This window comes from Teleopsis dalmanni, chromosome 1, assembly GCF_002237135.1.
Source record: "Teleopsis dalmanni isolate 2A chromosome 1, ASM223713v2, whole genome shotgun sequence".
NCBI lineage: Eukaryota > Metazoa > Arthropoda > Insecta > Diptera > Diopsidae > Teleopsis > Teleopsis dalmanni.
In genome coordinates this window covers 118,633,733-118,648,018 of record NC_051846.1, presented here as the reverse complement: position 1 = coordinate 118,648,018, position 14,286 = coordinate 118,633,733, and the positions used below count along the sequence as shown (strand labels likewise).

General features: G+C 32.4%; 1 protein-coding gene across 2 annotated transcripts in view; it reads right to left on the bottom strand.

Annotated features, from left to right (window-relative positions):
• The window catches only part of LOC119668008 (40S ribosomal protein S12, mitochondrial), a 56,075-nt gene that overhangs the window by 5,214 nt on the left and 36,575 nt on the right, over positions 1-14,286 (bottom strand). Inside the window, exon 1 of one of the 2 annotated variants that reach the window (XM_038077370.1) lies at positions 8,225-8,377. The exons of the other annotated variant lie outside the window; for it this stretch is intronic. Within the exon in view, the coding sequence (XP_037933298.1) occupies positions 8,225-8,324 (100 nt within the window). The 5' untranslated portion in view covers positions 8,325-8,377. Of the gene's footprint in view, positions 1-8,224; positions 8,378-14,286 lie in introns of those variants that run through there. 2 annotated transcript variants of the gene reach the window in all.

Here is a 14,286-nt window from a genome sequence, read left to right as displayed (position 1 = left end):
AAATAGCATAAATTTTATCAAATAATTTATTGTTTTAATGACCAATAATATTTTTAATAATTTTGTTTTCAAACTTTCTAATTGGTTAATAGTTAAATAATTCACTTTTTAAAAATAATTTTCTATGCACGGTAGAACTGACTCGAAAATTTCTTAAAGAAAATAACCCAAATACACTAAAATCTAATAAACGTAATCAAACAGTTGCTATGAATAAAGATGATTACAATTCTAAAATATACGATATAGTAAATGACATATTGTCTTATAGAATATTAAGAAATGGCCCAACACACTCACTTTAAACTAAAAACATTCTTTTAGTTGAATAACAATTCAATAACCATATTATAAGTAATAGGTGATTTCGGGCCCGCTCTCGCACAAAAAGTTATTATGATATTATTATTATTATGATATAAAGTTATTATGCATAGCATAAAAAAAAATCTTTATTTTAAATCAAATTTCAATGATATGAATAAAATAGTATTTTGTTGATATTTTACAATTATGCTTTATAATATGTATCTTAACAATTCAATAAACCCCGGTCCATGAGTTTTAATGTTCTTAACTGAAAAGCGTATGAAGTGATCCGAAAATTGTTAGATTCAATTGAGCCAGTGAATCTTAAGCAAAAGTTGTCGAACTGGTGCCGATTTTGGGGAGAAAATTGTAATTTCTGTAAACTTAAAACACTGTTTTTTCTTGGCAAAGTAAATTTAATTTGTAAAACTATACTGTAGAATTTGTTTACTTATCTTTCATCACACTTATTAAAAAACTGCTGATAGAGACAGCATATAAAACCCAAAAGCAAAGAATACTTGTACAAGAACGACAACTTAAATATAAACAAAAAAAACCAATCAATACACTCTCAAAATAATTTACTACTGTGGCTTCGTTGCCACACACTTTATTTTAAATAAATATAACAAATGTTTATAAAACGATAAAAACGTTGTGTTACTAAAACGTGCAAAATAGGAAGAAGAAGGAAGCCAGTCGCCAGTTATTGAAGTTAGCTGCTCATTGAAAAATGTTCCTTTTGCCCACAGATGGTGCGAGTGCGTGTGCACTCACACACAGAGGGCGCTGCAGTGTGTGTGTGGCGAGTTCGCCACAGTACTCCCCCCTTAATAACTGGGCCGGTGGTCTGGTTTGTTAACTGTTGTAACCTACTACTCCAACGGATCTTTCACATTAAAGGTTACTTGCTTCTTCGTTTGCGTGAGTTTTCTTTTGTTTACAGGTCTGCAATCTACGTCGACTTCTGCAAACTTTGGTTCGATTACTGCTGGCTCGAAAAAGGCCGATTACTGATTACTGCTGGCAATCTGTTTATTGATATGGTAACCTGCTTACCGCGTACGTCAACCGTAAAAAGTCTGTCGTTGATTTTCTTGATTACCTTATGTGGACCTGTGTATGGGAGCTCTAAAGGTTTCCTTACATGATCTGCCCTTACGAATACATGCGACGCATCGCCCAATGCTTTGTGAACGAATACAGCTTTGCTAGAATGATTGGATGTCGGAATTGGTCGTACTTGCTGGATGTGCTCGCGTAATGTTGCTAGGAATTTTTGTTCGTCCGGAAGCGTGTTACTTTCCACAAAAAATTCTCCCGATAGACATAATGTCGTTCCATACAACATTTCAGCTGCTGAAGTGTTGATATCTTCTTTATAGGATGATCGAAGTCCGAGTAAAACTGATGGTAACAATTGTATCCAAGCGTGTTTAGGTCGCGACATAAGAGCTGTTTTTAAAGTGCGATGAAATCGCTCAATTAACCCGTTAGATTCTGGGTGATACGGAGAAGTACGTATTCTTTGCGTGCCTAAACGATTTGCTAGCGCCTTGAATAAAGCTGATTCGAACTGGGTTCCTTGATCAGTTGTTATGATTTTCGGAGAACCAAATCGCGATATCCAGTGTGCGTAAAAATTTTCTGCGACTGTATCAGCGGTGATATCTTTCAACGGAACGGCTTCTGGCCATCGTGTAAATCTGTCCATCATGGTTAGTGCATATCTGTAACCGTCACATTCGGGAAGTATTATTAAGTCCAAATGTACATGATGGAATTGCTGATCCAATGGATTGAAAGCTTGTGGCGTAAGTTTATTATGCCTGTTTATTTTTGCTTGTTGACAACTTTGGCACGATCGTACCCAATTCGCGACATCTTTTCGGATTGACGGCCACACGTACTTGCTGCATAGTTGTTTTGTCGTTGACTTAGTACCAGCATGTGCTAAGGAGTGCACTGTGTCAAATGTCTTCTTTCGAAGTGATGATGGAATATATGGTCTGATGATTCCTGTTGATACATCACAAAAGGTTGATATATCGGGTTGTAAAAAAAGTTTTTGTAATTGAAGTGCTGAATCTGACTTTAATAGCTGCTTAAGCTCTTCATCTATTTTCTGATGGTTGCTAATCATCTCGAGATCTATAACCGTAGGCATATTAATGGCATCAATTCTGGATAAACTATCAGCCACTATGTTGTCATTACCATCTATGTATGATATGTTTGTTGTAAACTCTGCAATAAAATTCAATTGTCGTAGTTGACGTGATGAAACTTTATCTGACTTTTGTTGGAATGCGTAAATGAGCGGTTTGTGATCTGTCTGAATTGTAAAATTTCTACCTTTCAGTAAATGTCTAAAATTTTTAATGGCTAAATATATAGCTAGCAACTCTCTGTCGTACGTGCTGTAATTCTTTTGCGCTGCCTTGAGCTTCGAAGAGAAAAACGCAACCGGTCGCCAAACACAACCTTCTTGCTGTTCCAGTACTGCACCAACTGCGTTGCTTGATGCATCCGATGTCAATCGAATTCCACTTAATGGAGACAAAAATGTTAATTTAGGTAACGTGGTTACGCTTGTTTTACAGTTTTCAAATGCTGTATCTAACGTAGCAGTCCATGTTATAGGCGTGTTGTCGTTCTTTTTTGAATTTTTTAATAGCTCATTTAAGGGTGCTTGCAATTTATCTGCCTGTGGAATGCACTTGCGGTAATAATTTAGGATTTCCAAAAAACGACGAATTTCTTTTAATGTCTTTGGCTTCGTGTATTCATTAATTACTCTCACTCGTTCTACAGGCGGGCTGATACCATCGACTGATACATCATACCCTAAAAAACTTAGTTGTGAAACTCCGAACTCGCACTTAGCGGTGTTTATGACAAGCTTGGCCTTATTGAGTGTTTTCAGTACTGCTTCTACATGTTCCAAATGCTGCTGTTCACTTTCTGAGAATATTAAAAAATCGCCAAGGTAGCAGAAGACAAATGGTATTTTCCTGAACAATGAATCCATATACCTTTGAAAGGTTTGCGTAGCGTTTTTAAGACCAAACGGCATGACTACAAATTCAAATAACCCAATGGGTGTACTTACTGCGGTTTTGCATATGTCATCAGCTTGCATCGGCATGTTATAGTACGCTCTATGTATATCAATCTTTGAAAATAATTTGCTAGCATGTAGTTTTTCCGTTACTTGGTCTAGGTATGGTATTGGGTACCTATCTGGTTTGGTTTGCGCATTTAGTTTTCTAAAGTCGCCGCAGACTCTCCAAGCACCTGTTTTCTTTTTGACCAGGTGAATTGGACTCGACCATGGACTGTTTGACAGACGAATAATTCCCTGCTCCAACAGCGTTGAAAATTCTTCGCGAATTGCTTTTAATTTTTCCGTTGAATAACGGCGTGACCTTTCATGCACTGGCTGACCATCAGTGACTGTTTGATGACAGACTACAGATGCGTCAGGGAGGCTATAGTTATTTGCACTGCACAAATCAATGTATTTGTTAACGATTGTAAAGAATTTTGAGTTTGGATCTAATGTGTATACCGAATGTATCGATGTGGTTTCAACTGCACCAGATGACGACAATGTAGTAAGCGGGTCTAATAACCGTCTTGATTTTATGTCTGGAATTAGACCATATTTCGCCAGAAAATCTGCGCCCAAGATTGGACATTTGACGTCTGCTATAATGAAGTTCCAATTGAAATTGCGTCGTAAACCAAGATTGATGCTAAGTCTCTTAGTACCGTACGTTTTAATAAATGAATTATTTGCTGCGAATAATTTTAGATCATCTGGCACTAGGTTGCGTTTCACTGTGATTGCTGTTAAAGGAATAATGGATACGGCCGATCCGGTGTCAACTAGAAACTTCATATTTGAAATACGATCAATTACATGTAAACGAGCTTCTTCAGTGCAGTGTTCCCGGACGTTGTCGTTTACTGCACTTGTGGACGACAACGATTTTAGTTTTCCTTCTGTTTGATATTAGTTATTTGGCAGCCGAACACGCATGGTTTTAAGCATTTTGTTGCAGTTGTTCCAAATTTAATGTGATAATAACAGACTTTTCGATCTTCACGCTGACTTTTAAACTGAGTTCTGCTAGAACTGCGAGTCCTGCTTCGCCCCTGTGAGTTTGCTGGTCGTCTGAGCTCTATTGCTATTTCACTTAGTTTACTTACCACTTGTTGCAGAGATATTTCTAACGCTGTCACACGCGCCTCCAATGTTGATTCCTCTGTGTTACTGCGTCGGTTAATTGCAGATGCGGTAGCCATAACATAATGAGGAGTGGGCATATTGTCAGTTATTCTATCTGCCAATTCGGCCATTTGATTAACATCCTTGGAGCTGCACGCAGATAAGATGCAACCAATGTTACTAGGCAATCGCTGCAACCAAAGTGCTGACAAGGCGTCTTCAGACATATTTGACGCTGCCAGATCTCTCATCTCTCGAAGCAACTGCGTTGGACGCTTGTTAGGCACGTCTAAATCCGTTAGCAATTTAATCAATTGTTTCTGACGCGACTCCCCAAATCGTGAAATTAATTCATTTTTCAACGTTTCATATTTGCCCGTAGCTGGCGGATTTTTTGCTATGTCTGAAACTTGACGAAGCGTTTCGCCGTCTAGTGCTGTGATTACCGTGTAGAATTTGGATAGATCAGAGGTGATGCGATTAATGTGTAGTAATCCGTCCACTTGAGTAAACCATAACTCCGGGTCAGTTTGCAAAAATGAAGGCAAATTCGTTAACTTTACTGCATCAATATCGTTTTTTACTGTTGTGAAATTCGTGTCTGCTGCTTCTGACTTTGCTGTTGTTTCTTTGTCGGCATTAGACATTTCTGCTTCTTTGTTCAGCATTGCGTCACCCAACATTGTGCAAGTTTGTTTTGACTTTATGAAATAAATGAATAACTTGCGCTGCTTCCAATTATGTGTTTAATTTGCGTCGGGGTCACCAATTATGTGGCTTCGTTGCCACACACTTTATTTTAAATAAATATAACAAATGTTTATAAAACGATAAAAACGTTGTGTTACTAAAACGTGCAAAATAGGAAGAAGAAGGAAGCCAGTCGCCAGTTATTGAAGTTAGCTGCTCATTGAAAAATGTTCCTTTTGCCCACAGATGGTGCGAGTGCGTGTGCACTCACACACAGAGGGCGCTGCAGTGTGTGTGTGGCGAGTTCGCCACACTACTATTAGACCAAGCAAGTTGTTTTGTTGTTGCAAGTTGACCCACCACAAGTGAAAAGTTCCACCCCGAACAGAACGGACGGTCTTCAATTTTTTTTACTCTGAAAGAGCTATTGAAGAGTGAAAATTGGGTTTTGTAAAGATTTTTTGACAGGAGAAATACGCCATCAATCAAAGCAAGTTGTAAAAGGTAGTAATAAGTTTTATTTGTAAAAACTAATTATATTTGTCAATTACAATCAACATATTATCACAGTTATTAATATTTGAAGATGGTACGAATTGCATAATGGAATGCAATTTATTTAAGGGAATATATGAATTTCCTAAAAACAACGAAAGAAGGTAATAAAACAATAATTTATTAATTGTGTATTTAAAATACATTTTTTTTAAATTTAATAAAGTTTTCTTATGTGTTAATTTGTGTTTGTTAAATATGTTAAAAATCTAATAAGAAATAATAAACAAAAGTTTTATGTTTAGTTACAATGATACGTTATTGAAAAATACTTTTTGGTAGTATACCGAATCATTTTGTTCACCACAAACTTCATTTCTGCAAAATATTAGTTTTAGTGTTGATGTTGATTTAAATGAAGAAACATTTCTTAAGCTAAATGCTTTGTTTTTTTGGCTATTTATAGCGAATTTTTAAAAATTTTTAATCATTTCGTGAAACTATATTGCCTATATTATTTTAATAAATACTCACAAACCTGTATTATCACGATTTATTCCACATAGTTGTCAACTTAAGTTTTGTCTTACTTTCTATTAAACCAAATACAAGGCAAAGCGCAATATCACAGTTTGTGTTTAGAAATTTGTCATACGCACAAAGTAACGTATTCTGTTTATACACTTTTGAGTGCACTAAAGATAACTTGCACCACACTTATATTAAAAATGCAAATTCCAGCGTAATTGGCTGGGTTTGGTTAGCTTCTGTTGAACTTTTTCAATTTAATTCTAGAAAAGCCTTAAAAGAAGCTGGTTGTGGTTTTAATTGTAGCTTGGTGTATTATAATCGTAAACTTTTGTAAGCTATCTGAAATTGGAAGTGATCTTTACTTAGGCCATTATTTATTTTTACTAAAATGTGTCATTTCAAATAAAGCGCTACATGATCATGATCATATAATTTTTTTTTTTTTTTTTTTTTTTTTTTTTTTTATTATTTATATTTAAACAAAATGAAGAGTTTAAATTTACAACAACTAGTCATATTGACTAACAAGAGGTTTTTTTTATTACAAGTAAATTTATCTAAGTCTATCTAGGGTGAGCATATAGATACGAACTAGTCATCTCCTTGCTGGTTGAAACGCCTCAAAAGGTCATTAGGTTTGAAGCGGCATAAGCGTCTGTGAGTGACATCACGGATCATATCATGAACCGTAATAAATTTATATGTTTATGTCATTTATAAAATCTGAAGAAAATATTTATATATTCTACACATAAGTAATACAAAATAATACAAATATTTTTTTAAAGTTTATATTATGTAAAATTTTTATAATATTCATTAAAAAGATAAACTAAAAATTTACGGAATATATCTCGTTTAATTCTTGCATTAATTTTGGTGAATAATTAAGCCTCTTTCATTTCATAACAATAATAAATTATGTGAACAACTTGTACTTCTTTTAAACTTAGCTAATATTCTTAAATATAAATATATTTTATAAATATGATATAAAATTAGAAATTTTCAATAATTATAAAATACTTTTTTATTAAATTTTATATAAAAATATTTCTACTTAAAAAACTCATATAAATCTAATAACGAATGCGCATGCACCCAACCTCATCAATAGAATTTTAGTTACTGATCATACAGTAATGTATGTAAACTAATAATACGCATCATTTAGAGCGAATGCGCGCACATCCTTCCCTATTAACAGATTTTTCAAACATTTTTTTTTATTTAATTAAAAAATTCACTTCTATGTAAGTTTTGTACATAATGAACACAATAAATTAAAATACTGTAAAATTCATATGAAAAAATCAATAAAAATTAAGAATTTACTGAATATATATTACATGATTAAGCAAATTAAACTGATTCCAATTGACTGATTTATTAATTTATATATTTATTTATCATATATTATTTGTTACAATACACATTTTGTTTATGTGATGTGATATTAGCTGCGTTTCAGCAAACATGATCTGCTCAATTTTACATGCAAAACAAAAACAATGGGGTGATCTGGTTCACTTTCTGGTTCAATGTGGAATGTATGTAAAAGATAAAAGTGGAACGTATTTTAATGCAAATGAGGTTGGCAATGTGATGCAACGGTGCAGTAAAATTATAAACAAATCTACATTTATATTTATTTATTATTGATTTTATTTATTTATTATTTATTTTATGTACTTATTTATTTAACATGTCGTTATTATTTATTTCTTTGTTTGAAGTTATGTTTTAACTATAACTATAATTAAAATTATTATTTTATTTATTTACGTTTTACTATTATTGAAAAAGTGTTGTTTGATAATTTATTAAAATCAAATAATTTGAAATGAATATATATAAATTAAGTTGAATACATTTATTTAAATGACCACTACAACAACAACAACAACATCAACTTCATCATCAACTACAACAACAACGACAGAAACGTCAACTTCTTCTTACCCAATAATAGCTGCGTATCAGCAAACATGATCCGCTCAATGATCTGGATTATCTTTGCTGAAACGATACGGATCACGTATGAAAATAATTGGCAACTCATGAATTATACCATTTGGGTTGGTGTACAAAATTTTTTGATTTGTGTGAATAATTTTGGCATTAAAAAAATAAATGCGAAAATTTTGAATACAAAAAATCTAAAAAATAGAAAAAAAAATCTGTTGAAATGTCTGAAGTATTAAATGTAAGTTTTTATTTAGTATTTACTTTAAATCTTAAATTTAATTTTATAGTAAATAAACAAAAATTGCAGATATTATTAGAATCATCGAGCGAAACTGACTCTTCCATTCCCTTTTCAAATACTAGTTCAAGTGTATTAAGCTCAAGGGATGAAGTGCATCAGCATGGATATAGTGGAAGTTTTGTGGAAGCGTTCAATAATTTTTCCGTTAAAGATTATTTGATTAGTATTTGGGCATAAAAAATACAATTGCTATATATTAATTATGTTTCATATTTTAATAGATTTGTTAATAAATTCCAATCAGCAAATGCAAAATAATAGTGATGATCACATTTGGACGAGAGCAATGAAGGAATTTTATATATTTTTGTGGTATATGGCATATATATATGGTATATGGTATATATAAATACTTTTCCAAAATTTGGTATTTGTTTTGGCATATCAAAAGCTTCTGTATGGAGGATAATTGAAAGGACTAGTGTTTAGCTTATATCAATTGGACACTAATTTATTAAATACTCACTTGCTTATAGTGCAAAAGTGGAATCTACGAAAAAATTTCCGTTCGTGATTGGTTGCATAGACAGCACACATGTTAAAATAAATGCACCTCACCATAGCAAATAGGCTTATTTCAAAAGAAAGCATGACTATGGCTTAATCTTGCAGGCAGTTTGCGATAAAAATGGTTTTTTTATAAACGTTTATGTTGGAGAGCCTGGTGCCTTATGTATTGTTCTGTTTTATTTAAATAAATGTATTCAACTTAATTTATATATATTCATTTCAAATTATTTGATTTTAATAAATTATCAAACAACACTTTTTCAATAATAATAAAACGTAAATAAATAAAGTAATAATTTTAATTATAGTTATAGTTAAAACATTACTTCAAACAAAGGAATAAATAATAACGACATGTTAAATAAATAAGTACATAAAATAAATAATAAATAAATAAAATCAATAATAAATAAATATAAATGTAGATTTGTTTATAATTTTACTGCACCGTTGCATCACATTGCCAACCTCATTTGCATTAAAATACGTTCCACTTTCATCTTCACTCAAATGCAGATTAACAAAAATTAAAACGAAACCGAGATAATCAATCACCTCTCAAACTTTCGATTGAAAAAAATAGTAACAAAAAACATAAAAATAAAAATCGATGCAGTGCACAAACAACATTACAAGAGTATTGGCTAAGCAACCCAAGTACAAACAGATTTGAACTTCTTAAAGACGACGACGAAATACTCAATGAACAGACTCACAGGAGACAAATACGAGAACAACCACACATAAAAAATAAGATACAAAAAAATCCAAGCCTATTCTAATTTATGTCCAAAAAGTCCAACAATTTAGCAGTTTAATAAATGCACTAAACTTACTAGAAAATTGTAAATATAAAAGTTCTATCAAAAAATGAAGTCAAAAAATGATTTGACTCAATTCATTACACTAGCCTAATAAAACTACTAAAAGAAAAAAATACTGAATACTACACCTATAAACCAAAGAAAGAACGAAGTTTTAAGGTCTTCTTCGGTGGCATACTACCCTGTTAATACAAATGAAATTAAAAAACCTTCATGAAAGTGGTCATGAAATTATAAATATCTTAAACATATTACAGCCACGAACTAAGAAACCATTAAATTTATTCTCTATAAAATTGAAACAAAATATAAATAATAAGGAAATTTACTCAATCCAGTATTTGCTTCACTGCAAAATTCAATTTGAGCCACCTCGCCCACAAAAAGTTACACCTCAACTGTTCTAATTGTCAAAAATATGGGCAAACAAAAAATTTTTTCACTTAGTTACTAGTTTGTGTTAAATGTGCAGGAAATCATAAAACCGACAGTTGTCTAACGAAAGGAAATACCGAAAACATCAGCTGTGCTTTATGCGGAGAAAAGCATAGAGCCAATTACAAGCGATGTGAGGTATACAAATCATTTAAAATCAAACGATATCCTATCCTGAGAGAAAAAGTAACACCCGTCCAAACTAGCTGCCAACAATCTTCTAACACAATAAACAATGCAACCATACAAAACACGAACGCCAATCTTCCACAGAAGTTATCATATACCCAAGTTACACGCCAAACACCGGCTGAATCAAACTCTAACAACTCAGGATCGCAGAGTTAAAGGAAATGATGAGACATTAAAAACACAAATGTCAGGAATGACGAACATTTTAACAGCGTTGGTTACAAAAATCAATGGATAAATATAATGACTTGAAAATAGTAGCATGGAATGCAAACGGTCTCAGTAAACATGTTAATGAAATGAAAAATTTTCTGTACTCAAATTCGATTGAAATACTATTAACCTCACAAAAGCATTTAACTGAAAAAAGCTATGTTAAAATAGACAATTACACAATTTTTCAAACTATCCATCCCGACGGAAAAGCACACGGTGGAACTGCCATCCTTACAAAAAACTGAATAGTTAGCCCAGAATCAGAAAATCATAGAACAAATCATATACAGAACAAATACAAGTGAGCACAATAATAATTGAAGATTCTCATGGTCTATTAAAGTTAGCTGCTGTTTATTGTTCTCCAAAGTTCTCAAATACCAAAGAAACGTATTTAAATTTCCTCAAATCTCTTGGTCAAAAATTCATAGTCGGAGGGGATTTCAACGCAAAAAATTCGTTATGGGGATCACGGTTAACAAACGCAGAGGACAATAATATGTACACTGCATTGAGTGAATATAAAGCAAAATTTATAAATACTGGTGAATCAACCTACTGGACTGATTTGATTGACTTCTTTATAAGCAAAAACATAAATTTTAATAACGTTTCCATACATTCCAGCATTGACTTGTCCTCTGACCACTCCCTGATAGTACTAGTCTACAGCACAACTCTTCATATGAACAATGCGAACAATAATACTTACAAGACGTGTTGGGATATATATCGTGAGCTGAGTTATTAATGTACCTTTAAGAACAAAAGAGGAAATAAATAATGCAATAATCAATTAAAATACACTACTATTATTTGCAGCATCTTCATATACACCAATAACTAAAACCAAAAATGTAGTACCTGTCTCGAACCACATCAAACATAAAATAGAACAAAAAAGAGTGTTGAGAAAGAACTGGCAAGTAACCAGAGCTTTTCAAAAGCAGACAAAGTTAAACAAATTAATAAAAGAGCTAAAAAAATTATTAGAGGCCGAAAGGCAAAAAAATATGTCAAATTTTATCTCAAGATTGAGTGCTACCAAAGTTATAAATTACTCCTTATGGAAAGCGATAAAGTATAGTTCTCGTGCCATACTCCATACTCCAAAAAAGAAAATAAAACGTACGCGTACAAATCAAGAAAAAGCAACTGTTCTCGCTGAGTATTTTAGGAACATATTTACCAACCCGAAAAATGATTCAAACCATGCACTACCCAAGATCCTGACCCAGAAGAATGGTAAAATTAAAATAATATCAATTGCTGAAATAAAAAACAACGTGGCTGTTAATATTAACCCAAAAAAATCACCAGGCTTTGATGAGATAACTGATAAATTCCTTCTAGAATTGCTTGTAATAGCTATCATTTACATCAGAAACATCTTTAACTGCGTGATTAGCAAAAAGACTTTCCCTTCTGTTTGGAAAGTAGCGATGGTTGTAGCAATACCTAAACCAAACAAAAATGCTTCAATTGTCAACTCCTACAGACAAATCAGCTTATTAACCATCTTACCTACACTATTCGAAAATCTTCTTTTCTCCTGACTGGAGTCAATAATACAAGAAAACAACCTATTGGCAAGTCACCATTTTGGATTTCGTAAAAAGCATTCTACAATTCAGCAAATTCGTGGGGTGGCTAGCAAAATTGCAATGAATATAGACTCTAAGAAGATCACTGTGGGTGTGTTTTTAGACGTAGTTAAAGCATTCGACAGCGTCTGGCACGAAGGATTGCTTTATAAACTATCAAGAATGTTGCCGGCCGATTTTTATTTACTACTGAAGAGCTAATTTATAGATAGATACTTCTTTGTGCAATATCAAAACGACACATCCCACATAATAAAAATAGAATCCGGTGTCCCTCAATGGAGTGTATAAGGCCCGATACTGTATCCACTATACACTGCAGGTATTCTTAAGACAAAAAGGGGAAAAATACTAACTGTAACGTTTGCTGAGGACACTGGACTTTTATTAACGAACCATGACATCACAAAAGCAACTGCAAACTTCCAAAATCATCTAAACGAAGTGATACATTGGTCTGACACCTGGGGAATTAAGATAAATTCCGAAAAGAACTGTCCAAGTTATTTTCACCAACAGGAAATTTGAAGAATAGAAACTGAAAATTGTTGAGATTGATATACCAATCTGCAAGAAAGCCAAATACTTGGGCATGCTATTAGACCAAAAGCTAACTTGAATGGTGCACATAATTCAGAAGAAAAAGGAAGCTCATCGAAGATTTGCAGATCTATATTGGCTTCTAGGTAAAAATTCCAGTCTGTCAATAGATAACGAACTACTAATTTACAAAACAGTTATGTTCCGATTCGGAAATATGTAATTGAAATATGGGTAACCACCTGCAAGACTAATATAAATACTATTCAAAGGTTGCAATGAAAAATCCTGCGAACGATGGCAGATGCTAGATGGTACATCAGAAACGACGATATTCACAAAGTCTTAAATATCTCCACTATACGTGAAACAATTCAAAAAAGCAGTGCTAACCACTTAACTAAACTGCTGCAGCACTTAAAAAATGAGAAGACTTCCTGCCTTGAAACTAGGGTACAAAAAAGATCTAAAATGCACACTTCCAAACTACTTAAGTATTAAGTATTAAATTAAGTTGAATTCTTTTCTTTAAACAAAAAAAAAGTTATGTATTGAAATTGTATAAAATGTATTGAAATTGTATGAAATGTGTTGAAATTATCATTAACATGTTATCTTAAATGATAATTTAAGATGACTCAAACTTCCAAACTTCACTTGTTAAAAGTATTATTAGATGTCTATGATAGTTGTAATATTAATGGAATAAAAAAAAAAAAATTTTAAACAAAAAAGAGAAAACTTATTTGACAACTAATACGGCAAAAGCACTCAAGACTATATGGATTACTTAAAATCCACAAGGAAATATGCCATTTAGACCTATTTGCTTATCTATTAATTCACGTTCAAACTGTCCCAATTCATGATTACTAACCAAAAAATCAAACTATAATATACAAGACGCACTTGATTTTAAACATAAAATCAACAATACATATTTATTGATTATGGGAAAAATGATATTAATTGATGTCGTATCTCTATTTCCTAGCATACCCTGTATACAGCTCTGAAACTTCTAGATACAAAATGGAATGAAATCAGACAATTTACATAAATGATAAAATTTTTGTAAGAACAGATATAATTAATGACTTCCATAAAAGTATAAATACTTCCATAAAAGTATCAAGTATCAATAATCGTGTGTAATGACAAAATGATAAGAAAAACTAACAGCGTCTGCACGAATTATAAACTTCACTTCGAAATATTCCAACCATGTAATAATGAATACTGCCAATAAAATTACTAAAAGAGCATTAGAGTTAAACCAAACAATTTACCATGAGGAGGTAAGAAATAACATCAAAAGGGTTGGAACTAAAAAGAACTCAACTTAATCAAAATACTCAAAGCTAAAAAAAGTGTAGTGTATCTTCATCAACTTTCGGAACAAATTGCAACCTATAATATATATGACAAATAACA